General features: G+C 36.9%; 4 protein-coding genes across 4 annotated transcripts in view; 3 read left to right on the top strand and 1 right to left on the bottom strand.

Moving 5' to 3' along the window:
• LOC130997037 (uncharacterized) overlaps positions 1-24,618 on the top strand; it is a 71,946-nt gene that overhangs the window by 31,433 nt on the left and 15,895 nt on the right. The window contains exons 5-8 of the mRNA XM_057922316.1: positions 220-1,126; positions 1,931-1,996; positions 16,819-20,069; positions 21,666-22,271. Of these exons, the coding sequence (XP_057778299.1) occupies positions 16,834-20,069; positions 21,666-22,271 (3,842 nt within the window). The 5' untranslated portion in view covers positions 220-1,126; positions 1,931-1,996; positions 16,819-16,833. The remainder of the gene's footprint in view (positions 1-219; positions 1,127-1,930; positions 1,997-16,818; positions 20,070-21,665; positions 22,272-24,618) is intronic.
• Positions 1,137-24,618, top strand: part of LOC130997035 (putative disease resistance protein RGA3) — a 65,411-nt gene continuing 41,929 nt past the window's right edge. The window contains exon 1 of the mRNA XM_057922314.1: positions 1,137-1,769. The gene's annotated coding sequence lies outside the window, so the exon portion shown is untranslated. The remainder of the gene's footprint in view (positions 1,770-24,618) is intronic.
• Positions 7,301-10,258, top strand: LOC130997039 (putative disease resistance RPP13-like protein 1). The gene has a single exon (XM_057922319.1). It carries the CDS (start codon positions 7,301-7,303, stop codon positions 10,256-10,258), a length of 2,958 nt encoding a protein of 985 aa, XP_057778302.1.
• On the bottom strand, positions 12,291-15,362 carry LOC130997038 (long-chain-alcohol oxidase FAO1-like). Its single transcript, XM_057922318.1, has 2 exons — positions 15,351-15,362; positions 12,291-14,284 (listed from the first exon to the last, which is right to left on the bottom strand). The coding sequence occupies exons 1-2, from the start codon at positions 15,360-15,362 to the stop codon at positions 12,431-12,433; spliced, it is 1,866 nt and encodes a 621-aa protein (XP_057778301.1). The 3' UTR covers positions 12,291-12,430.

Here is a 24,618-nt window from a genome sequence, read left to right as displayed (position 1 = left end):
AATAATTCGTAATTTTATTTGTCAGAACCCCTGTCATACAACATAACAAAGTTGCATCACATTAGAATCTTACAAGTAAGTTCTAACTCATGTGGCAGGATGTTTCGTTTTACTTTATCAACTGCATGTTTATCCTATTTTTAATAATCAGAATAAAGTAGTAATAAGACAAACAATATGGCGTTGATTGAATCGTGACCATTGGATTAACACCAACAGCTCCCGGCAGCACACTCGCATCACACACAAACAGCCCCTTTGCCTCCCAACTCTCCCCATTCTCATCAACTGCACCTTCCTCTTCATCCACCCCCATTCTGCGGCTCCCCATCTGATGCGCCTGAGCAATACGTCGTCCACGCCCTCGACATCGCCCTCGGCCCCTCCCCCGCCACCACGGTGTCGAGAAACTCCTCCACGGCTGCCCATACAACCGCAGACGACCTGGGGCGGCCCATAACGCTGGATCAGAGCATGGGGTTGGCTTCAACCTATTCTTCAAAGCATGAATTAGCTTGTTGGGCTTATGTGGAAACTGAGTTGAGATGGGCCTTGATGATTCAAGCCCATTAAAATTTCTATGTATTGATCCACCAAATGGGATTAAATATTAAGGGAAGTAGAGGGTCTTTTTAGGCCGCATCTTTTCGAGCAATAATATTAGTTAAAAATGTTAATCTAGTGGGTCCAAATAGAATATTACTGGTTTTTATTTCATTCACTAAACTCACGCCGTAACTGCAAATAATTATAATAGTGTAAACACTCGGGCATGTATCTTATCAATTATGCAAAGTAAATTTCAATATATCAATTTAACTTGCCCAATCCAATTCTGGCCACTCTATATATATACTCCATTTCAACATACATTGGACTTCTAATAGAGGCCCAATTTCTCTCTCTACCTGAATTAAACTTGACAAGCCCAACCCAAGAATAGAGAAGGCCTCTCTCTTATTCAAAATTTCCAAGGTATAGCTTGGTGCTGCGGAGGAGATGATTATCATTATTATTATATTAATTTTTTTTTTTTTTGAGGAGATGATGAGTTACAAGCTTGAACAAGTATGTGTTTGCAGAAACAGATCTTCTTAGAAAAGCAAACAAGATAGAGGAGTTGCAGGTAATTATCATTTCTTAAACCTTATTATTGAGTTTTCGTTGTCGGAGTGGTTGAGAAATAATGAGGGATAATTATTGAATGAAGAAGAAGAAGAAGAAGACAAGATAATGTGCTGCCTTGTTGATAATAAAACAATTCGTGTGATAGAAAACATATTAGTATTTCAAATATTGTTTATGAATAAATTGTCTTGTTCATGCAAGCTACCATATGTTCACGCGTAAAGATGCCTCGATGAGATTGAATTCTATTTAAAAATTGAAAAACAAAGACTTCGAAGTTAGATCTACAGATAAATTTTGTCAACTCTTGTTCAATTTGCACCAATTAATTCTCTCTCTCTCTCTCTTTCTCTCTCACGCACACATAATCTCACACACATAGCAACTTTTGTAAAGCCTTGTTAAGTTTGCAGCAATTCTCACTCTCTCTCACACACACAGAAAATTTAGTAAACTTTTGTTCAGTTTGCACCAATTCTCTCTCTCTCTCTCTCACACACACACACACACATAGCCAATTTTGTGAACTCTTGTTCAGTTTGCATCAGTTCTCTCTCTCACACACATCCACATAGCAAATTTTGCAAACTCTTATTAAGAAAGTGTTTGCAGAAACAGATATTCTTGGAAAAGCAGACAAGGTAAAGGAGTTGCAGCTAATTATACTATCTTAAGATGCTTAATTCAACACATATTAAACTCTCTTGTGCAATAATGAATTCATATCATAGACTATATTATCTATATTAATAACATTAATGAACTCTAATCATTCTTTTGTATATTGTCTGTGGATGTGCAGCTTAGTCTCTGGAGTTTTGTTTTTGACAGGTAACTGTGTTTTTGAAGTTAAAGCCGAGTAGGGAAGGTGAGGATGAATTTCGATTCTGCTTCACTACTACAAATTCTCTCATACTCTACACTTTTCTTATATTCCTTTTTTTTTGGTGTTTCCTTTTGTACTAATTGACATGTTTGCCTATCGAAATCAATCATTTCCTCGTGTGATATGTACTATATTCAATCGTGGGGAAAAATTCAACACACTTTTAAAACAAGTAGTGAAAGTTTAGATTTGGTGATCTTATGCATGAGCAGGGCCGGCCCTGACATTCCGGGGGCCCTAGGCGAAAACGAAAAAATGGGCCCTTATTAAAATAAAATTTTGAGTTTTTTTTTTTTATATATTATTTTTTTTCTTATTTTATAAACAAACATTATTAAATAAAGAGATTTAAAGGCCGCTCCATAAGGGACTTGTACCCAAGACCTTAGGCATTAACTTTATTATTAATTATTAAGTATAATAAACTAAATAATAATAATTAAATAATTTAGATCTTCTAGCTTTTGAAAAGCTAAATCATCAATAACATCTTTAAGATCAAGTTTACCTACCCTAAATAATGTGTTTTCAATATCCCATTTTCAATGCACAAAATTGTTAGCACATTTAATATATCTTTCTTCAGACATAGTAATCGGCAAATGTGATTTTATCAATTTTAATTTACAAAAAATATTTCTATTCACGCTACAATAACTGGTATACTAACAATATATGCATTTGAAACATTAAATTAACAATATGATGTTTTGACAAACTCAAACTTCTACAATTAACTTTATTTTCTTATGATAAGTATAACACATTTGTATCACTTATAATTTTAAAATAAATCTTTAATATCAATATCAAATAATATTTATTTAATACATTTAAAATTAATAAGTATTACCAACTTATAATTTTTTTAAGGAAAATACTACTAATAGAACTATTTTTAAATTTGGGGGCCCTAGGCCTTTGCCCCATTTGAATTGAAGAAGGGCCGGCCCTGTGCATGAGACCATTGCGACTTGAATAATATTTGATACTTTGAGGTTTGTTCAGATAAAAACTTCTTATCGTGAGAATTTTTGCACTGAATCTGTAAATAATTTAGTATATTTATTGATGAGTGCAGTTGATGCAAGAATTTTCGCAATTTTTACAATAGGAAATTTTATGAGGAGCTTATAAGCTCCTTTAAAGTGTTTGGCAAAATAAGCTCTTAAAGAGTTTATGCGCCATATTTTTTGACACTATCTAGCTCACACATAATTTTCATAATTTTATTTATAGTTTACACCATTTACTTAACAATAATATCCTTCATGTTCGACTTTTTTTTATATTGCTTTTGGTACAGATTTTCAAGCTATAAATATTTGGTGGTGAGGATCAGGTATTTGTGTTTAGTGTTTACATTTTCATTCGCGGTATATGGATTGAGACATGCATGAATATTCTTCACACCTTTAAATTCAAAATGATACTTTGTAAACATAAATATTACTCCCTCCGTCCCGCTATTCAAGTCCCGTTTCTTTTCGGCACGGAGATTAAGGAGACTAAAATTAAGAGTTAAATTGTGTCTTCAAAAAACTTAATGTTAGTTTAATTAACCACCACAGCACCACCACAACACCACCGCCTGCACCACCACAGCACCGCCTGCACCACCATAGCACCACCGCCTGCACCACCACCACAGCACCGCCACAACATCGCCTGCACCACCACAGCACCACCGCCTGCACCACCACAACACCACCGCCTGCACCACAACCCCACCCAAATCGAACTTAGAAATCAAACGATTTCCCCCAACCAAATCTGCAACCCAAATTCGGGGTTATGGTTTTGCAGAGGGTTAGGGGAGATCAGAGGTGAGAGGCGGAGGAGATCAGAGGGAGGAAAAGGGCGGCGACGAGAATTGCTGTCACTCAGCCAAGGGACAGATCCGGCAGGCGAAGGGCGGCTTCCTCCCTTGACAGATCCGGCGAGGGCGAAGGACAGATCCGGCGAAGGGCGGCTTCCTCCCTTGACAGATCCGGCGGGGGCGAAGGACAGATCCGGCGAAGGGAGAAGGACAGATCCGGCGGGGGCGGCTTCCTCCGACGACGAGCAGGGGAAAGGCAAGTGGAGGAGAAGACGGCTAGGGCGGTGAAGGTGGAGGAGAAGGCTTCCTCCGGCGACGAGCAGACGACGGCGGTGGAGATCTCAGGCGCAGAGAGAGAGAGACGAGAGAAAGAGAGAGACGAGAGAAAGAGAGATAGAGAGAGAGATAGAGAATAGAGGGGAAATCAATTAATTAAGGGTTTATTAGTTGAATAATTAGTGTTTTAATTAATGTTAAGCATCCCCTTATTATTTCCTTTTTAGGAAACGGGACATTATCGGTGGGACAACCCAAAAAGGAAAATGGGACTTGAATAGCGGGACGGAGGGAGTACTATATAACTATTAACGTTATAAATTTAATGAGTACAAGTACAACTCGGTTAACAGTCACTTTTTATATATAAAAATGGGTTAATAGTGTTTTATGTCCCGAACTTTCATCATTTTCTATAAAATGTCCCGAACTTTCATTTTCTCTTAAAAAGTCCCGAACTTTCAACTTTTTCCATAAAATGTCCTCCTATACAAAATTCGATGATGGAAAGATGACAAAACATCCCGAACTTTCAACATTTTCCACCAATAGTAGTTCATAATATGGTATTTCAACACTTGAGATTTTCAAAATATTTCATCCGCGCGAGATAAATTATCTTTCTGTCACCAAATTTTGTATAACGGGGCATTTTATGGAAAAAGTTGAAAGTTTAAGACTTTTTAGGAGAAAATGAAAGTTCGGGACATTTTATGGAAAATGCTGAAAGTTCGGGACATAAAACACTATTAACCCGAGTTCAAAATTTTTGTAGGCCACTAACTTATAGTGCTTTGCAAAATTAGGCCATATATTTTTGGGCTTGTAAATTTGGGTCATTTATAATTAATTTTGACGTAAATGAGCCACATTTGGGCCTGATCGAGCTATTTTGCGCATGAGACGTGCGTGATTTCATAGTCGGAGCCCGAACGCTGATGTAGAATTTTATTTCATTCTTTTATTTGGTATATTTATACACATGTAAAAATAAATCATAAAATAATCATAATTAAAAAAACACAAATAAAAAATGAATTAAAAATATTTTAAAAATACATTAAAATATACAAATAATTGCCTTTGCTCGACGACACGTGGAAGGGTCGAAATTAAATTGTAGGAATATATATGTTCATCAAGATATCCTAATTGCACCGTGTAAAAAAATATATATGTTCCTCAATATATCAATAATTATTTATATATTTATAAAAATACATCTTATACTATATAATAGGAAAATATTAATTTTCTCTTCTACATAACAATCTAAAATCTCACTATTTGAATTTTTCTCAAATTTCTTTTATTTACACTTATTCTCATTATATATATACATTCTCAAATGTGTTAATGGTGCGAAATATGCGAAATGGATAGTGAAAATCAAATGTTAGCCACCAATTTAATTGAGTTCAATATTTTTTGTAGGCCACTTTGCAAAATTAGGCCACATTTTTTCGGGCTTTCAAATTTGGGTCATTTATTATTAATTTCGGCGTAAGTGAGTCACATTATAGCCCGACCGGGTCCAAATGTGGCTCATTTACGCCGAAATTAATAATAAATGGCCCAAATTTGCAAGCCCGAAAAAATGTGGCCTACTTTTGCAAAGCGTCATAAGTTAGTGGCCTATAAAAATTTTGAACTCCTATTAACCCTATAAAAATAAGGGTTAAAAGTGTTTTGTATCTCTAAATTTTGTTTTCTCTTAAAAATTCTTTAACTATTTAGCGTTTTTCATGAAATAGTTTGCTATACAAAATTTGATGACGAATGATTCATCTCATCAGAGTCTAACATGAACTGTTTTTTTGAAATTATTTTTTCAACTTAAACATCAAAATGAAATCGTTCTGATGCTTAAATGTAATTTAAAAAAAAAAAACCTCTCTCATTTATCTCTATTTTTAAAATTTCATCAATGTCAACTTCTAAATATGTAATTTTCTTCCTCCCAACTCTCGGCTTATTTGGCGAGGAGGATTTTGCGGTGATTGTTTTAATTTTTTTTTTCCACACCTTGAAGTGTTATGTGAAAACGGGAAAAGAAAGAATGTACAATTTTCTTGTCTGTTAATTGGAAAAAACGCATTATAAAGAGTTAATGTATATAAATTTCTATGTAACTAATTTATATTAAGGGCAAATAGCGTTAAAATACCCAAAGTTTCGCCGAATTCGCGAATTTCCCCTGACTTTCAAAACATGGTATTAAAATTCTTGATCGTGGTTCCGATGCTTAATTTTCCCCTAATTACGTTTTCCGACCACTAATGGTTTCGACGTGGCACACACGTGGAATGACTAATGTTGAGTCATAAAACAAGAGCCCACTGGAGCCATACGTCGTCGTTTAACCAATAAATAAAATAACATGGCTGTGCATCGCGGTGGTGGTGGTTCGCTGTGCAGCGGTGGCCACCGCGACGCACAGAGGGCAGCGGATCCTCTCTTCTCTCCCTCTCTTTCTCGTCCTTGCCGCCGCTTCACAGTCGCCGGCCACCGCTGCACAGCGAACCACGACCACCGCGACGCACAGCGGCAACGGATCCTCTCTTCTCTCTCTCTCTCCCTCTCCCTCTCCGGCTCTGCCTCTCTCTCTCATCCTTGCCGCCGCTCCACAGTCGCCGGCCACCGCTGCACAGCGAACCACCACCACCACGAAGACATCGAATTTGATTGATGGCTATTAACTCATGAACCCTAAAATTGGAATGAAGAAGAAATTAGTACTTGATTTACTTTAAATCCTTCAATTCAATATAAAACTACGTCGTTTTAGGGTGATAGGCTAAACTATGTCGTTTGAGCAGCCGGAATTTTAATCCTACGTGGATTCCCGGCTGCCATGTCATCATAAGTTTTGACGCCGATCAAAAACTGGGGAAAATCACGTCTCGGCATTAACTTCATGAATTTTAATACCATGTTTTGAAAGTCAGGGGAAATTCGCGAATTCGGCGAAACTTTGGGTATTTTAACGCTATTTGCCCTTATATTAATACTACCCACCAAATCTTTCATGAGCTAGCTAGTCAAAGTCAAAGTTTTAAAAAGAGTTTCGACAAAGATTGAAATACAAAAAATGAAAAAGAAATCCATATCATCACTCATCCGATTTTATTCCTTGGCTCTCTCTCTCACTCAATTTCTCTATTTCTCTAAGTTATCATCACAATTAAAGAATGGAAGGAGGAGGAGCTGCTGCTGCCGTTGAAGTTCTAGTTCAAAACCTCATCGACCTCTGCAAGAAAGAGATCTCTCAGATCCGAGATCTCAAAAAAGATGCCGCAAAGCTAACTAAGAGTCTCAAAACCATCCAGAAATTCTTGAACGACGCGGAGACGCGTGACATCACCAGCGAAGCTGTCAAGGAGTGGCTGAAGAATCTTGAAGACGTGGCTTTCGATGCTGACAATGTTTTGGATGAATTCAACTATCATATTCTCTCCAAACAAATCAAGCCCGCCGAGCCTGAGGAGGAAAAGGTACCATCATGCTTCTCACGCCTCTCATGCTTCTCATGCTGCAAGAATCTTTCACGTTCTCGAAATATGGCTCTTAAAATCAAAGAAATCAATGAGAATTTGGAGTCCATTAACAAAGAGGCCACCGAGTTTGGCCTGGTAGGGAGGCTTGCCGATGAGCCCACTTTGGTTATTGCTGCATTGGAAACTGATTCATACACTCTTGATCCAATTTTTATTGGAAGAGATGATGTTGCGTCGAAAATAGTTGAGATGCTTACCAATAGCATCACAACTGATGATGAACGCGCAGTTTCCATCATTTCCATTGTCGGGATGGGAGGATTGGGGAAGACGACATTGACTAGAAAAGTCTTCAATCATATGAAGGATGAGACTCGGTTTGGATCACATATTTGGGTGCATGTTTCCCCAAATTTTGATGCATTAACTCTTTTCAAGAAAATTCTCAAAGAGTTGAATGATCAAGTTGAAGGTGAGAATAAGCAAGATATTCTTTCAAAGCTTCAACAAGCTTTGAAAGATAAAACTTATCTTCTTGTACTTGATGATGTATGGAATGAAGATCGTTCCAAATGGGAAGAGTTTATGAATTCCTTGTTGGGAGTTAGTTCTGTTAAGGGAAATGCAATTGTTGTTACCACCAGAAGTATGAAGGTTGCTACAATTGTGAATCCAATTCATACACATGAGTTGGAAGGCTTATCAGACGAAGAGTGTTGGTCGATAATCAAAGTTAAAACCTTTGGAGAAGGAAACGTTCCATCAGAATTTGCGGCCATTGGAAAAAAGATTGCAAGAAAATGTCAAGGTTTGCCATTAGCTGCCAACGTAGTTGGGGGAGTGCTGAGCATTAAATCTGAGGAAAAATGGCGTTCAGTCGAGGAGAAATGGCTTTCAGCCGATGAAGGAGGAGATAATATCACAAATATATTGAGGCTGAGCTTCGACAATTTGTCTTTGCCATCACTTAAGAAGTGCTTCGCATACTGTGCGATGTTTCCTAAAGGCTCTGAAATCATGAAACAGGAACTGATTGAGATGTGGATGGCAGAAGGTTTTCTTCAAGCTAATAACATGGAGTCTGTGGGCGAAAAATTTATCAACGTCCTTCTGCACAACTCTTTACTGCAAGTTTCAACGAGAGATCGTTATGGAAATGTAGAAAGTTGCGGCATGCATGATCTTGTGCACGATCTCGCTTGTTCTGTTTCAAATTCCTCTAACAGTACAGGTGGTAGCAGCCGAGTTCGATACATGATTCTCGGAGACAACAACTGTGGAGAGGAATCAAGTCGTATCCCAAAAGAAATGGCAAAATCTTTGCGTACATTACTAATAACATCCAAAGCTGATATTTCTGATATCAACTTCTCAGACTTGGAAAGTTTGCATGTTTTACGTCTTGATGACTATATAGTTAAAGAGCTGCCAAGTTCGATTCAAAAGTTGATACATTTGAGAGATTTTGACATTTCAGATACAATGATTGAATATTTGCCGGATTGGATTGGTGAATTCTTTCACTTGCAGACGTTGAGAGCAAACTCGGAGTATTTGAAAAAACTGCCAAGTACGATTAAGTACTTGATTAACTTGAGGCATCTTTATATTAATGAGGAGGTAGAGTTGCCTATGGGAATTGGGAGATTAACTTGTCTCCAAACGCTAACCCACTTTCCAGTGGGTGACGAGAATGGCTGCAAAATCGAAGAACTCGGAAGTTTGAATAATCTTTCAGGGGATTTAAAGATTCGCAATCTCGATAGGGTTCATGACAAGGAAGAGGCTGGGAAAGCCAATTTATTCAAAAACTCAAAAATATTGAACTTGTGTTTGGAATGGGATTGGAACAGAGATTGGAACAGAGAAGGTGAAAGAAATGATGAGGATGTATTGGAAGGCCTTCAACCTCACTCAGATTTGAGGGAGTTAAAGATTGAAAGATTCAGTGGAAAAAGATTTCCATCATGGACTCTAAAGATGGCAGTTCGAGATGCGCCTCATGGCTCTTGGGTGGTACTTAACAAGTTAATGTCGTTAGAACTCTGGTACTGCGATGAATGTGAAGAGATCCCAATGTTGGGGCAGTTGCCCAATCTCAAGTCCCTTGAGTTGAAAGGATTGAGCAATGTGAAGTGTATAAATTCATCATTCTACGGAATGGTGAACAAGGACACACGCATTGTTTTTCCAGCTCTCGAGAGGTTGGAATTGAAAGACTTGCCTAAGCTGGCAGTGTGGGCAGAAATAGAAATTTCGGATGGAAGTGAAGTGAAGCTATTTCCTCGCCTCCAACATTTGATAATTAGTGAGTGTGAGCAATTGATGAGTGTTCCAAGTCATGTCTCGTCATGCCTTCAACATTTGGAGATTAGTAGTATCGGTGTGAAATGTCTGCCAGCTGATTGGTTATTGAGTAACAGCGAGACTCTCTCTTATTTGGAAATAGGTGATTGCCTCAATTTGAGAGAAATATCAGATAGGTGCGGAGAAAAAGAATCACAAGGAAGAAGCTTCACAATCACATCCCTCCCTAAATTCCCTCGTCTAACAAAATTGATGATTCTACACGTTCCTAAGTTATGTTTAGACAATGTTGTGTATGCAATGCGGAACCTCGAAGTTGATGGACTCAAATACATTTTCCCGTGACGGTGAGTATCAATATCTTTTGCTAGAAACAGTTGTATGTGTATTTTATTTGAAAAAAAAAATTACTGTCATTTAATTTCACTTTTATTAATTAATACTTAATAGATTAAAAATTCAAAATTATGGTATATAATTTTATAAAAAAAATAATTTTTTGAAATAAATATTAACAATAATTCATAGTATTATAATTTATTTTATAAAAAATATTATTAAAATAATAGATATAAGAATGGGACATAATGACATACATAAAATTGTGGGACAATGGATCTCATTTCTTAGTTTGGTGCTTAAACAATAGGAGATTAATTATTTTGAGTTTCTTTATATTTTTACAGTGACTTATCATCTTAGCTTTTTTTTTCCCCATTAATTAATTCTTTTTTGTATTGATACAGAATAAAGTGAAAGAAGCAAACAATTGTGTTTGACTTTGAGGTGCCTCTAAAGAATTAGGAAGTGAAGTAAGCGATCTAGTGAAGAAGGAATAAGTGAGTATCCATTTTCTCCATCATGACTTGCTCAACCTCTTTTCATATATTTTTTTTTTTTGTGATTCCATATATATTCTTTGTTTGAACTTAGTTAATAGGATTATTATGTCTAGGGTTGAAGAAAATGCATGTTTGGATAACAATTTGTTTCACAATTGATATGATTCTCAAAGGCTCAAACTTCATTGATCATTGTAAGGAATTATTTTGAGTAGATCACTTGTATATCTATAGAAACAGTTGTATCTAAACTAAGGATTGACATCACTATTTATGCCCATAGACACAAAGTGTATTACTTAATGCTAAAATGTGAATTCACAACCGAAAAAGCAAGACTATGCAATGTTTGTTAATCTCATCTCATGTTGGGCTTGGTTGAATAAATTCTGTTTTATAAATAAATCAGTTGTGTCAATATATATGTTTTGATGGTGTAATTATTAAAGAAGACAAATGATGAAGACAAGAAAGAAACATGTGTTGATGAAGATTGTCTACTTTTCAGGTGGATTTGGAGGGGCATATAAGCTTCATAAATGAATGGCTAATCGAATAGCTGAGTTGAATCCAAGCTTGAGCTTAGATTGAGCCATTTTGAGTTTTGTTATACATTTTCTAATAGAATCAAATAAATTTCAAGATTACATGAGTATCGATGAGATTCATTAATATAATTTCTGTGGACTAAATATCAATCTCTCAAGCATGTCTATCTTCTGTTTATGGTTCTGTTTTTATGATTTTTTTCTTCAAAAGCTATTAATTTTATTTCATTAATTATTGTTAGTTACATCCCATCAAATTGAACTATCTGTTATTGTTTTAACTTCCAAACATTAATCCTTGGTTGCAGTTAGTATCATATAGGGGTTTCGGTAAATCAAATCACGAATTATTTTGAAATTGCAATTTTAACGTGACTTCTGAAGTGTGACAAATTGAATCATCATCTTTTCAATTTTCGCAATTTCATCCCCCCAATTTTTTCCGGTCGCCGGATTGTTGAATTGGAGTTTAATTACGTGGATTATTACGCCATACAATATTCATGTTACGAAATTGTTTGCAATAAAATTGTTGAATATTGAAAATTATAGTGCAGATATAGGATACCATCCTTTCATAATTTGAAAAGAAAAATTAATTGAAATTCTACTAAACGACTTCGTTTAGGCCTCACAAAAACAATATCATCTTTTTTAATCCACGTAAACTCTAATTTAGCACTCCGATGATTGAAAAAAAAATTGGGGAATGAAATTGCAAAAATTGAAAAGATGATGGTTTAATTAATTTACCACATTTCAAAAGTCGCGTTTAAATTGTAATTTCAAAATAATTTGTGATTTTGTTTGTCAAAACACCTGTCATATAACATAACCAAGTTTCAATTTGCATCATTAGAATCTTACAGGCAGAATGTTTGGTTTAATTTACTTTATCAACTGCATGTTTATCATATATAGTTTTTATAATCAAACGGAAGTAGTAATAAGACTTCAATTTTCATGGACGAATGTAATATATATATATATTTTTAGAATAAGAAGGTAATATATCCTCAATATATATGCTCTCATGGTGCAAGTATTAAAGAAGAAAAATGATGAATACAAGAAAGAAAACATGGTTGAATCATGAAGCATGTGCTGATAAAGAAAAGAATGAAGATTCACATCTTCTCCATCTTCAATCTTTGAGCAATCTTATTAGACAAGCAATATGCCGTTGATTGAATCGTGACCATTGGATTAACACCAACAGCTCCCGGCAGCACACTCGCATCACACACAAACAGCCCCTTCGCCTCCCAACTCTCCCCATTCTCATCAACTGCTCCTTCCTCTTTATCCACCCCCATTCTGCAGCTCCCCATCTGATGCGCCGAGCAATACGTCGTCCACGCCCTCGACATCGCCCTCGGCCCCTCCCCCGCCACCACGGTGTCGAGAAACTCCTCCACCTCCCTCTCCCCGACCCCCTCGCACCTCAGCCTCTGCCCGTCGCTCTGATGCGTGCCCACCTCGACCGCCCCGGCCGCCACCAGTATCCTCAGCGCCCGGCGCAGCCCCGCCCTCATGTTCTCCCTGTCGTGATCGTCGGAAACGTCGTACTTGATCCGGCCCCGCCTCATGACCTCCCCGGCTCCCCTGTCTCTGATCATCGAGAACAGGTGAGCCGTCCGGGAGTATCTCATCAATCTCTTCTTCACCTCCGCCCCCGACTCCCACGGGCACAGGGCCGCGAACGACCCTGGCCCGAGGATCGGGGACTCTATGATGGCCCTTACACTACCATCATCAGCAACCACTTTGTGCAGGGACGTGATGATGCCTCCATCGTAGATCTTTCCCGGAATCTCCGAACCTTCCTCCGGAAAATACCCCCACGCCATCAGCACCGGATGCAGGTGGAGGTTCCGGCCGATGTTAGGGTTACGCAAGCCGCTCACGATCAAGAGAGGCGGCGTTAAAAGCGCGCCGCATGCGGAGATCGTAGCCCTAGCCCTAATCTGTATCCTCATTCGAACCTCCTCCGCCGCGGATCTCGCCGTCACTCCAACGCAGCGTCGCCTCGTCACCAGAAACCTCTCGGCTTCGCAGCCGGAGACGACGACCGCGCCGGCATTGACGGCGTCGACAAGCCAAGTAGTGTCGGTGCCCTTTTTGTCTCCTCTGACACATCCGTAGCAACAGGTCCCACAGAAATGGTCGCTAGACGAATTCCGTGGGACCCGCTCTGCTTTTAAGTCGAGTCTGTCACACCCTGTACGCAGAATCCGATTCTGGAAACCCTCTCTGTCGCATCCGTCGGTGACGCCCAGTCGAAAACACACTTTCTCCAATGCCTCCGCATACTCCGCGCTCGAGAAGAGGGGCAGTTTCCTGCCCCACTCCTCGAGTAGGGAGGGCGGCGGCTTGATGGCGGCGGACCAGTTGATGGCGGATCCGCCGCCGACGGTGGATCCCGCCATGAGCATCACGTTGCCGTCCAAGCTCGCCAGAATCCCTCCCGACTCGTAGAGCTCGTTCATCGACGGCCCCTCGAGGGCGGAGTAGTCGCTGTTTGTGTAGTAGTTGCCTTTTTCGAGAACAACCACTTTCAGGCCGTGGCCGGCGAGGGTTGCGGCGGCGACGCCGCCGCCGCAGCCCGAGCCCACGATGACTACGTCGCATTCCACCGTGCACACGTTGTTGTCTGTTTCTAACACCTTGAGGCCTTTCGCTGCGAGAGATTTGGGGAGTGAGGAATCCGTCTCGTTTCTTATTTCCACTATTCCCTTCTCTAGAGGCCGCCGCCGCCTCTCTTTAGGAGAACAACTCGACGGCGGCGGCGGCGAATCTTTGTCAACCTCGTAACCTATGGCTTTCCACACTGGATTTCTTGAATCTTCACCTACCTGTATAATAGCTAGCTGGTTAGACTCAAATTCTTTATAATATAATATTATTGCTACAAAATATTTTTTAAAATTTGCAAAAAAATAAGAGGTATGATCGAAATTTTCTAATGAAGACAAGAGGTGCTAAATAAAATTTTGAAAAATTGATTGGGGGTGCTTCCAAAGTTTATTCGTTTTTAATTTAATTTCTAAAATTTAATAAAAGATTAGAGGGTTGATTAGGATTTACTAATTTTTTTAACTTTGATTGTTAGTTAAATACTCCTCCAATACATCCCGCGAATCTTGATTAATATTCTTTTTTGAGGTAACTTGATCACTTTTATTATATGACAAAAAAAAATCCTTTAATATCCCATTTTTTCATCTATTAGAGCATCTGCAACGCTCCTACTCGAGCGCCTACTCGAGTAGAGCGTTGCAGGGAAGGCTTACTCGAGCCTTCGAGTATGCACGAGAGTTTCTCTTTTTTTTTTTTCTTTTCTTTGAAATTAGATATTTTAGTGTTAGTTTTAAATATATTTTTTAGGATTTAAATAATTTTTAATGTATGTCTTTAGGTGTTTTTTAATGTAATTTTTAGGATCTTTATTTTAATGCAATTTTAATTATTAGTAAATTATTTTATTTAAATTTGAGCAATTAAATTTAAATGAAAAACATAAAAATCAAAACTAATATTATCAAGTAGGCTATCAAGTAACCCCAATGCAGCACTACTTACTCAATAACACAACCACTATCAAGTAGGCTATCAAGTAAGCCCATTGCGGATGCTCTTACACTTAATTAACAAATTAAATATCAGTTTCTTAAAACCCATGTCAAAAAGAAAGGGATCAAGCTTCGTGAGACAGAGGGAGTATTAATTAAAATTGATTATATTATATACTCCGTATATTTCTTTTTGGGTTGTGCCATTCGATTTATTGGTTTCTTTTTTGGTTCACACACATTTACATTATATAATTTTACTTTCCTAATTAATAATGGTGTCGGAAAGAATTAACTCGAAGTGGGAATTATTTCTATTAATTTTCAAATTAATCCATTGCACAGCATATTAGCCGTCAAATCTTAAATAGTAAGCCTTTACAAAAAAAAACAGTAAAATTTCACTTTGTATGGTATTGTTAAATATTACTGGCTTAGCTAAGAGTATGTAAAATCCAAAACAAGTAAACATGACCTGACTGCACATAGTTAGGTAATCTGTCTTTTCTATGTTTACTACTAATTAATTAATTAGGTAATTAATATATGTATTACACTAAAGGGACATATCTGATCAAGTATACTAACTGCAATTTTTTATTTTCATTTTCTAGATAGGTGCATTTCTTCTCATGGGAAATTGTATAAAAAGAAGAAAAAAAAATATTAATAGGCCGGCGCCTAATAAAATTATGCTAGATTAATCATATGATTAATCTAGCATAATTTTATTAGGAGAGTCACAATAATCATAGTAATTAAGTTAAGAAAAGTGTGAAAACTATAATTTTTACTTTTTAATTAGGGGCAACGCGTCTTTTTTACTTAACCACACAAGTTGATCTTATTATATGATCCTATCAGATGTATTATTGTTGCTACTTAGTATTTTAATTAGCATTAATCAATCTAATGAAAGGGCTAAGTCATCCTATGGCAAAGTCAACAATTATAGTACTATCAATTAAAATATGCTCCTTAACAAAGATATTTCTCCATGCAAAATTTAATGATGTAATTATAGGTAAAATATATTATTATCTATTTAATTATTACTCCATTCGTCCCATGAAATTAGTCATTTATTCTATTTTGGGATGTCCCAAAAAGATAATTCATTTTTCTAATTAATGTATTATATCTCTTGTATATATTTAATTTAAGGTCAAATTGTGTAATTTAATATATATATAGTACATAATAAATATAAAAATATATTATAGTTTATGTTTTATATTTTAATAATTATTTAAACAATAGTATCTATCAGAACTATTCATTCACATAAATTACTATTCTTTAATTACAAAGGATTATTTAAATTAATTATGTAAAGATGAAACTTAACAAATAAACATAAATTTTACGTCAATGATCTTCTTTGTCTTTCATTTATCTCTATCGCTAGATTCTCACCCATGTCAACTTCTAAATCGGCTTATTTAGAGAGGAGTGTTTGTGGTGATTAACGATGACCAAAGATATATAGAGAGATTGTTTTATAATTTTACTTCCCAAACCTTGAAGTATTATGTGAAACGGGGGAAAAGAGTTAATGTATATAAATTTCTATGTAATCAATTTTCAGTATGTTTCATAAAATGCAAAATTCGGTGATGGATTTTTTAAAATTTTATTTCCACTTAATCATCAAACAGTGTCGTTTTCATATTTATCTTTCTGCATTGTATTTATTCATTTATTTGCTTTCATTTTATTTTTCTTTTGTATCTTATACGTTTGGCATCATTATTCTTTCCTTTCTGAATAAGAAAGAATAAAAACAAGCCAAAGAAAGGGATAGGAAGGAGTGAAGAAGAAGATGTGTTGTGAAAGGAAAGAATCAGAATTAAAGGCTGTAAACTCTTCAGCTTGCGCCACTCATCGAATTCAATTCCTTAGCTCTCTCTCTCTCACTCAATTTCTGTCTTTCTCTCTCTAAGTTATCAGCACAAAGAATGGAAGGAGGAGCTGCTGCTGCCGTTGAAGTTCTACTTCAAAACTTCATCGACCTTTCCAAGAAAGAGATCTCTCAAATCCGAGGTCTCGACAAAGATGCAGCAAAGCTAGCTGGGAGTCTCGACGTGATCAAAAATTTCTTGAAGGATGCCGAGACGCGTGAGATCACCAGTGATGCTGTCAAGAGCTGGCTGAAGAAACTTGAAAACGAGGCGTTCGATGCTGACAATGTTTTGGATGAACTCAACTATCATATTCTCTCCAAACAAATTAAGGCCACCAAATCCATGAAGGCGAAGGTACTATCATGCTTCTCATCACCCTTCAATTCTATTGCGCGTCCAAGAAAAATGGCCGTTAAAATCCAAGAAATCAATGAGAATTTGGAGTCTTTTAAGAAAGAGGCCACCGAGCTTGGCCTCGTAGCGAAGCTTGAAAATGAGCCCACCTTGGTTAATACTTCTATTTTTGAAACTGATTCATTCACTCTCGATCCAATTTTTATTGGAAGAGATGATGTTGAGTCGGAAATAGTTGAGATGCTTATAAATGGCATCACAACTGATGAACGTGCAGTTTCCATCCTTCCAATTGTGGGGATGGGGGGATTGGGGAAGACGACATTGACTAGGAAAGTCTTCAATCGTCTCAAGGATGAGAGTCGGTTTGGATCGCATTTGTGGGTGCATGTTTCCCCAAATTTTGATGCAATAACTCTTTTCAAGAAAATTCTCAATAACTTGACATCTTGTCAAGTTGAAATTGCGAGCAGGGAAGATATTCTTGCAAAGCTTAAAGAAGCTTTGAAAGATAAAACTTATCTTCTTGTGCTTGATGATGTATGGAACCAAGATGGTTTGAAATGGGAAGATTTTCTGAATTCTTTTTTGGGAGTTAGTTGTGTCAAGGGAAATGCCATCGTTGTTACTACCAGAAATATGGAGGTGGCTTCAATTGTGAATACACTTCAAATACATGAGTTGAAAGGCTTATCGGAGGAAGAGTGTTGGTCGATAATCAGAGCAAAAGCCTTCGGAAAAAAAGATGTTCCATCAGAATTTGAGGCCATTGGGAGAAAGATAGCAAGAAGGTGTCAAGGTTTGCCATTAGCTGCCAACATAGTTGGGGGAGTGCTACGCAATAAATCCGAGGAGAAATGGCGTTCAATCGAAGAGAAATGGCTTTCAGCCGATGAAGGAGGAGATAATATCACAAATATATTGAGACTGAGCTTCGATAATTTATCTTTGCCATCACTTAAGAAGTGCTTCGCATACTGTGCGATGTTTCCTAAAGGCTCCAAAATCATCAAACAAGAACTGATTGAGTATGCGATGTTTCCTAAAGGCTACTACATCAAGAAACAAGAACTGATTGAGATGTGGATGGCAGAAGGTTTTCTTCAAGCTGATGAAAGGGATGAGATGGAGTCCGTGGGCGAAAAATTTATCAACGTTCTTCTGCACAACTCTTTACTGCAAGTTTCAGAGAGAGATGATGATGGAAATGTAGAAAGTTGTGGCATGCACGATCTTGTGCACGATCTGGCTTGTTCTGTTTCAAGTTCCTCTAACAGTACAGGTGGTAGCAGCCGAGTTCGATACATGATTCTCGGAGACAACTATTGTGGAGACGAATCAAGTCGTATCCCAAAAGAAATGGCAAAGTCTTTGCGTACATTACTATTCAAAGGTGATATTTCTGATATCAACTTCTCAGACTTGGAAAGTTTACATGTTTTACATCTTCACTCTGAAGTTAAAAAGCTGCCAAGTTCGATTCGGAAGTTGATACATTTGAGAGATTTTGACATTTCAAAGACAAGAATTAGATATTTGCCGGATTGGATTGGTGAATTCTTTCACTTGCAGACGTTGAGAGTAGACACAGGATGTTTGGAGAAACTGCCAAGTACGATTAAGTACTTGATTAACTTGAGGCATCTTTATATTAATGAGAATGTAGAGTTGCCTATGGGAATTGGGAGATTAACTTCTCTCCAAACGCTAAAGTACTTTCCACTGGGCAAAGAGAATGGCTGCAAGATTGAAGAGCTGGGAAGTTTGAATAATCTTAAAGGAGAGTTGCGGATTCTGAATGTCGATAGCATTCATGACAAGGAAGAGGCTGGGAAAGCCAATTTATTCAAAAAGTCAAAAATATTGAACTTGCGTTTGAAATGGAATTGGAGAAGAGAAGGTGGAACAAATGATGAGGATGTATTGGAAGGCCTCCAGCCTCACTCAGATCTGAGGGAGTTAACTATCCAGCAATACAAAGGCAAAAGATTTCCATTATGGACTGAGAAGATGTCAGTTCGAGATGCGCCTCAAGGCTCTTGGGTGCTACTTAACAACTTAATGTCGTTATCACTCCATTACTGCGAAGAATGTGAAGAGATCCCAAGTTTGGGGCAGTTGCCCAATCTCAAGTCCCTTGTGTTGGGAGGATTGAGCAATTTGAAGTGTATAAATTCATCATTCTACGGAATGGTGAACAAGGACACACGCATTGTTTTTCCAGCTCTCGAGAAGTTCACATTGGAACACATGCCTAAGCTGGCAGAGTGGGCAGAAATAGAAATTTCGGATGGAAGTGAAGTGAAGCTATTTCCTCGCCTCCAACATTTGTTAATTTATGATTGCCCGCAATTGATGAGTGTTCCAAGTTTGGGGCAGTTGCCCAATCTCAAGTCCCTTGTATTGGGAAGATTGAGCAATTTGAAGTGTATAAATTCATCATTCTACGGAATGGTGAACAAGGACACACGCATTGTTTTTCCAGCTCTCGAGAGCTTCAAATTGTCTTCAATGCCTAAGCTGGCAGAGTGGGCAGAATTAGAAATTTGGGATGGAAGTGAAGTGAAGCTATTTCCTCGCCTCCAACATTTGCACATTGAGAATTGCCCGCAATTGATGAGTGTTCCAAGTCATGTCTCGTCATGCCTTAAACGTCTGTGGATTGAGGATATCGGTGTGGAATGTCTGCCAGCTGATTGGTTATTGAGTAACAGCGAGACTCTCTCTCGTTTGTGGATAGGTTGGTGCCGGAATTTGAGAGAAATATCAGATAGGTGGGGAGAAGAAGAATCAGAAGGAAGAAGCTTCACAATCACATTCCTCCCTATATTCCCTCGTCTAACAGAATTGCAAATTTTTGGTGTTCCTAAGTTAAGTGTGGAGACTGTGGATGCAATGCGGCGCCTCCGAATTGATGGCTACAAACACATTAACCCGTGACGGTGAGTATCAATATCTTTTGCTAGAAACAGTTGTATGTGTATTTTATTTGAAAAAAATTCTAATTATCAATATCTTTTGACCCGTGACGGTGACGGTCAGTATCAATATGTTTTCTAGAAACAGTTGCATGTGTATTTTATTTGAAAAAAAAATCTAATTATTTATATTTTTATATATTTTTCTCTAATTTAAACTTTGAATACTTTAATTTAATTTTGTGATTATTAATTGGGCTTCAGTCCATATAATTAGGGTATATAGTTATTTTTCATTATTTAATTTTACTTTTATTAATTAATAATAGGTTGAAAAATTCAAAATTACGGTGTATAATTTTATAAAAAATTAATTTTTTGAAATAAATATTAAGAATAATTCATAATATTATAATTTTATTTTATAAAAAATATTAGTATTAAAATAATAGATATAAGAATGAAATATAGTGACATACATAAAATTGAGGGACAATGGATCTCACCCCTTAGTGTGATGTTTCAATTCATATCAATATGCTTAAACATAAGGAGATTAATTATTTTTAGTTTGTTTACTATATTTATACAGCGGTTATGAGGATGGTGAAAGAAGACGTCAGTCGTGTGCTCAGTGAAGCAAGCGATCTAGTGAAGAAGGAATAAGTGAGTATCCATTTTCCACTTCTTGATAAATGAATGCCTATTTCTTGTGTTTGAATGTTGAGTTAATTAGAACTGAATGTTGAAGATAAAGATAGTGAAACAGAGGATTCAGCAGCTGTGGAATTTGAACCCAATCCCAGCAATAAGGGAAAAGAAATGTATGAGAAGAAACACTCAATTTCTGAATATGTCAATACTCAGTTTGAAATTTTATCCCCCCAATTTCTTTCGGTCCCCGGATTGTTGAGTTGGAGTCTGTGTGGATTAATTAACCCATATAATATTCATGTTACGATGTCGTTTGCAATAGAATTGTTGAATACTGAAACCTATAGTGCAGGTATAGGATATCATCCCTTTATAATTTGAAAAGATAAAGAAATTAATTGAAATTCTACTAAACGATTTCGTTTAGGCCTCATAAAAACGGCATTGTCTTTACTAATTCGTTAGCTCCAATGCAGCACCGCGATGATCGAAAAAAATTTGGGGAGATGGAATCGCAAAAAGTGAAAAGACTGGCGATTCAATTTGTCACATTTCAAAAATCATGTTTAAATTATAATTTCAAAATAATTCGTAATTTTATTTGTCAAAACCCTTATCACACAACATAACAAAGTTGCATCACATTAGAATCTTACAAGTAAGTTCTAACTCATGTGGCAGGATGTTTCATTTTACTTTATCAACTGCATGTCCTATTTTTAATAATCAGACGAAAGTAGTAATAAGATTTCAATTTTCATGGAGGTAGTAATATATCCTCAATATATATGTTTTCATGGTGCAAGTAGTAAAAAAGAAAACATGATTGAATCATGAAGCATGTGTTGATAAAGAAAAGAATGGAGATTCACATCTTCTTCATCTTCAATCTTTGAGCAATCTTATTAGACAAGCAATATGCCGTTGATTGAATGGTGATCATTGGATTAACACCAACAGCTCCCGGCAGCACACTCGCATCACACACAAACAGCCCCTTTGCCTCCCAACTCTCCCCATTCTCATCAACTGCTCCTTCCTCTTCATCCACCCCCATTCTGCAGCTCCCCATCTGATGCGCCGAGCAATACGTCGTCCACTCCCTCGACATCGCCCTCGGCCCCTCCCCCGCCACCACGGTGTCGAGAAACTCCTCCACCTCCCTCTCCCCGACCCCCTCGCACCTCAACCTCTGCCCGTCGCTCTGATGCGTGCTCACCTCGACCGCCCCGGCCGCCACCAGTATCCTCAGCGCCCGGCGCAGCCCCGCCCTCATGTTCTCCCTGTCGTGATCGTCAGAAACATCGTACTTGATCCGGCCCCGCCTCATGACCTCCCCGGCTCCCCTGTCTCTGATCATCGAGAACAGGTGAGCCGTCCGGGAGTATCTCGTCAACCTCTTCTTCACCTCCGCCCCCAACTCCCACGGGCACAGGGCCGCGATCGACCCTGGCCCGAGGATCGGGGACTCTATGATGGCTCTTACACTACCATCATCAGCAACCACTTTGTGCAGAGACGTGATGATGCAGTAACATTATTCAAGGAGAAGTGGATCCTACTCAGGTATTTATTCTAAATGCTCAACAAACCATGCTCTGGTTTAAACATTTTCTTTTAATGTTGCATGCACATTCTATCTGTATCACTGACTTTATTTATCGTAAAACAGGTTCATGATAGTTTCCCTTTCAATTTGGGTTATCAGATCAAGTTATTATCTGTAAATTTTTAAATTTAATTAAAAATTCAGATTTCTCTCGACAATCCGTCGATAATTTTAAATTATTAACAATGGGATATTTACTGTCGTTAATTTCTCGACGGGAGAATACAAGTTTCTCGACGTAATTCTTTGTCGTCAATCTTTTTCCCCACGCTTTATTTAGTGATCCCAGTTTTTCGTTGAGAATCCGTCGAGAAGAAGATTAACGATGGCTTCGTTCATGTTGTCGACAGAATATTCCATCGAGAATCCCAGTTTTTTTATCTTTTTTTGCACACCTTGAAGTATTATGCATAACGTGAAAAGGAAGAACATACAATTTTCTTGTCTTTTAATTGGAAAAAAACGCATTATACAGAGTCAGTATATATAAATTTCTACGTAACCAATTTATAAAGATACAATATTTATATATTTTAATACGTTTACCTTGTTGTTAAAATATTAACTAAATATTATATTTACAGTTTTTTACTACCTTCATCCTTATAAAATATATTCAATTTGTCATTTTTGTCTGTTTTTATAAAACCAATTTAATTTATTTTTGATAAGTTTTTCACTCATAATAAAATGAGATCTTATGAGACTATTACTTCATTCACAACATATTTAGTTATTTTATTAAAATTCGTACCATTTATAAATAAGCACTTCCTTTATCCGCCAACACAATTGTCATTTTGAGCGTCTGTAAAAAGTATGTCATTTTTTTTAAAGACATGATCCCATATCTTTTACTTATAATTCATCTTTATAAATACTCCTTATTTACAAGAAGAAAAAAAATACTCAACTCTTATTCAATTTCAACCATTGATTTCAAATAACGGTATGACCCTTTCTCCATTATATAAAAATCAATAATTGTTTCATTAAATCCCGTGCACAACCAAAATGACATACTCTTGACGAACGGAGAGAACATTTTTTATAAGGATAGATGGGAGGGATTATATTAATACTACCCTTTCCTTTCCTAATAAGGGTCCAAAAGGACAACTCATCGTTCAAAGAAAACAACAGGAAAGAACAAAGCAAGAACGAAGAAACTCTTCGAAAGCCCTTCTACAAATCCCCCACCAAAACGTTCACCAGCTAACTGGTCAAAGTCAAAGTTTTAGAAAACGTGTGTGCGAAGATTAAAATATAAAAAATGAACATTAATGAAATCTTATTGGTTTAAAGCCCCTTACTTTGAACATTTCATTATGCCAGCTAATGATGAATCAATATCACCTTGTCATTTTTCAAACCTTATTATTGAGTTTTCGTCGTCGGTTGAGAAATGGTCAGAGTTGCTGCCCTATAATTATTGACTTTTCGTCTCCGGAGTAGTTGAGAAATAATGAGGGGGAATTTATTTGACAAAGTCAAAGTTTGAAATATAAAAAATGAAAAAGGAAAACCATATCTTGCATCACTCATCCAATTCTGCTCCTTAATCCTCTCTCTCTCTCACTAAATTTCTCTGTTTCTCTCTCTAAGTTATCAGCTACCACAAAGCAAGGAAGCAGCAGTCCTTAAAGCGCAGTAGGGAAGGTGAAGTTGAATTTCGATTCTGCTTGTTGTTTGTGTGCAGTGAAATTTGAGATTTTTTTTTCTTCTGTTTTTTGGTGTTTCCTTTTGTACTAATTATCATGTTTGCCTATGGAAATCAATCATTTTCTTCGCGTGATATATTACTCTATTCAATTGTGTGTGCCAGCAGCAGTGTGGGGAATAATTCAACACACTTTGAAACAAGTAGTGAAAGTTTAGATTTGCTCTTATGAGATTTGATACTTTGAGTTTTTCTCATATATTTATGCACATTTTTTTGTGTGGGAATTATCACATAGAGCCCTTTTTATTAAAAACATAAGTTTTATAGCCCTAATTTATAATAGATAAATTATATAATCATTTTAGGCTTAAAAGACTACAACATCCTTAGACTTTTTTTGTATTTTTATTTAACATTTTACATTATATTTTTATTTAATATTTTATTTTTTATTTAACATTTTTTATTTAACATTTTCTTCTCTACACTAAAATATTAACTAAATACTACAGTATATTCAACAATTTTTTATATTAACATCAAATCATTCACGAGCTGACTATTCAAAGTCAAAGTATTAAAAAAAGTGTCGGCAAGAATTGAAATATATAAAAAGAAAAAGGAAAACCATATCTAGAATG

The sequence above is a fragment of the Salvia miltiorrhiza genome, chromosome 8, assembly GCF_028751815.1.
Source record: "Salvia miltiorrhiza cultivar Shanhuang (shh) chromosome 8, IMPLAD_Smil_shh, whole genome shotgun sequence".
Taxonomy (NCBI): domain Eukaryota; kingdom Viridiplantae; phylum Streptophyta; class Magnoliopsida; order Lamiales; family Lamiaceae; genus Salvia; species Salvia miltiorrhiza.
The sequence above is the reverse complement of the archived record's forward strand: the minus strand, read 5'-3'. Positions and strand labels throughout refer to the sequence as shown.